Source organism: Aphanomyces invadans, assembly GCF_000520115.1.
Source record: "Aphanomyces invadans strain NJM9701 unplaced genomic scaffold supercont1.306, whole genome shotgun sequence".
Taxonomy (NCBI): domain Eukaryota; phylum Oomycota; class Saprolegniomycetes; order Saprolegniales; family Verrucalvaceae; genus Aphanomyces; species Aphanomyces invadans.
In genome coordinates, this window is record NW_008580451.1 from 6,644 (window position 1) to 9,515 (window position 2,872).

The 2,872-nt window shown below is 47.4% G+C and overlaps 1 protein-coding gene across 1 annotated transcript; it reads left to right on the forward strand.

The window, feature by feature from the left end:
• Positions 1 to 1,771: 1,771 nt before the first annotated feature.
• H310_15291 (hypothetical protein) lies at positions 1,772 to 2,518 on the forward strand (the record flags this gene model as incomplete). Its single annotated transcript, XM_008883275.1, has 2 exons — positions 1,772 to 2,086; positions 2,129 to 2,518. 2 exons carry the CDS (start codon positions 1,772 to 1,774, stop codon positions 2,516 to 2,518), a joined length of 705 nt encoding a protein of 234 aa, XP_008881497.1.
• Between the last annotated feature and the right edge of the window lie 354 nt (positions 2,519 to 2,872).

Consider the following 2,872-nt stretch of genomic DNA (forward strand, 5'->3'; position numbering starts at 1 on the left):
TTTTGGATGGGAAGAACTACCGAGTCAAAGCCCCTACTGCTGAAGAAATCCAGAATGCCTCTTATAATGGTTGGTTACACAACACCTTTGTTACTGGGACGCTCCTTTTTGGCGTTGATGGAACTATTGTGTGGGGACGGCACATTTTTTGTGGAAGCTGGAACGACACCGACACAAGTTCAACTCTTCGTACCGAGCTCCTCGACCCAAATGTTACCCTGTCTGGCCATGGTGTTGTTTCAGACTCTGCATTCCCGGTGTCAGGCGAACTATTTGGCAAAATTTGCACCCCATTGAAAGGAGGCGATTTGGAACGAGCGTCACCGGAATGTCGTGCAGGCCTGATGGCGATAAATGCAGCTTTGACTTCAGTTCGTCAAGCTGCAGAATGGGGAGTGGGTGCCACAGAAAAGGTGTACAGACATTTTTTTCCACTTCCATGCGACCTACACTTGGGAGGAATGCGTTTGCAAAACATTTTTGTGCTGTACAATCTACGTGTTCGACGTACAGGCATTTCACAAATTCGTTCAGTAATGACGTAGACAAAACAGAACACATTCGTTGTCTATCTCCATATCAGCTAGCTTAGCCAACAATGTCAACAACAATTGATCCATTTTGTCGCGTCTTTCTTGCATTGCCAACTGCTCCAAACGAAATGCATGATCCCGCTCTTCCATTCTTGCAAGGAGGTCAATTAGTGATGGGCCGTTCTCGTTTTCCTCTCGGCGTTTCTTTCTTTCTCTCAGGTTCTCCGCAATATCTTCAATCACTTCGTCAATCATCCGGCGTCGTTTAGCAGAATGACTCAAAGATGTCTCCGAGTTGACACGTTTGCTGAGTTCAACTAGTTGGAGAGGGGTGAGCCCCGAACGTTGAGTTGCAACGGTGTTGGAGATGTCGTAAACTGAGCTTTGCATTGAGGCGTCACGTATATCGCCAACGTCGAAGTCCTCTTCAGCTTCGTCAACCTGCTCCACTTCGCCAACAGCTGAAGATTCGTCGATTTCAGATCCGAGATCGCATACACCCATGGCACTCTCAATTGCTTGCGGAATTCGTTTGGCCCGGAACACGCTTGGGGGACACAAGGGATCTCCTGTCGGCTTGCGAATGCTGCGCAACGTTTTGTAGTTCCGACGAATACTCTCAACATCACGCAGAACCCACCCTTCCTTCGTTGAAATAGCGTTGTTGTAAATAGCTTCTACTGTTTCCCATTGTTTTGGGCCGAAGGGGAGTTGAGATTCAACAACGTCGAGCATGAGTTGTACTTCCGGTTCAGTCCAGCCCTTTCCTCTCTTTCCAGCCGTTGTTTTTGCTCGTGTCTTCTTGCTTGATGGAGGCGGCATCTCTTGTGTTGGAGAAGTGACTGTCATTTCTAACTCTCCTCTTTATTGGCTCACAGCAACCAATCCAATTGATTCCCCCCACCGGTGGTCATCCTTTTTCAGTCGGTTTTGGAGACAACCATAAACACAAATCGTCATTATATTCATGCAATGACCTAAACACAAATCGTCATTATATTCATGCAATGACCGGATGAAGTTTGTGCCACTCCCGTACCAAATTGCATTTGCGCCGGTTTTGGAAGTCCTCCATTGGCTTGATTTCGCTACAAGATATTTCCTGTGAACTTTCCCTGTGGAAAATATATCTGATCCCACGGGGAAATTCAGTGCCGAAAATTTCCTGTGAGGCCAACCTCACAAGGTAAAGAAATCCACATACGGCGGCCAATAGAATACATTCGACCAGCCATCCGATGAGTGAGGTCGACGGAGTTAAGCGCAAGACTGCGTACCGCTTTACCACTCAAGTAGACATAGACCTGCTTAAGGAGGTAATGGCTGTACGCCCACATGATGCTCCTTATGGACAAACCCTTGCACGATGGGAAGAAGTTGTAGAGCACATGCGCGAAATGCGCGGCCCCGACCTGACTACTGCAGGATGTCGTAAGCGCCTGGATGATTTGATGGCAGCATTCAAGAAGGACACAGTGAAGTCCTTGCGCGCGACTGGTACTGAGGAAGAATACAATGAAAGAGAGCAGCTCATCCAAGACCTGTCGGATATGGTTGCTCCATGTGAATGTATCATGACTGAGTCAAGGTTGTAGATGGACACAGCGTACAAGACAAAAACGACACTTAAGGAAGAGAAGAACAAGAAGATCGACATACGCGAAAGAGAGGGTCTCATGTTGCGTGAAACCGCCCTAATGACAATGAAGCGTAAGTCAGATGCGCTTGAAGAGGAGGAGGAGGTATCGCCCTCGAATCTCAAGGAACCCAGACCATCGTCTGCTCTTAAGGATGTTGCGTCTGCAGTTGTCGACATTATGTCGATGATTGATGCCTCAAATGAATTCAAGCGAGCCGAGATCGACGCCAAACGGGGGTCGAACGCCCTTTTGCAGCGTAAAGTGGAGTTGGAAGAACGGCGATATCTCCTGGACAAAGCAGAACGAGAAGCTCGTTTTCACTGGAGCAACAAGAGCGCCAATTAAAACTTAAGTATATGCAGAGCACTATTGACTTGCTTCGTAGCTTGGCCAAAAAGCTGTCCGAGAATTAACAACACGATATCTTTTATGCTTTATTCATGGCGCTTTGCAAATATTCTTGTACTGTGGGCGGGGCAACGTTGAAGTACATAGAAATCTGGTTGCCACTTTTCATGCATGTGTGAATAGAGAGGTTTTGCAAAGTGTCCGCTCAGGATTCCATTCCGCTCCGAAGGCATATTTTGTGACATAGGCAGCCGGAATGGACAGACCGAAATTACGTCTTGCAACATTTGTCGTTCCAGTCACTTCCCATTTATCCGGAAATTGAGTTTATCCGTCGCTAAACGACCTCTC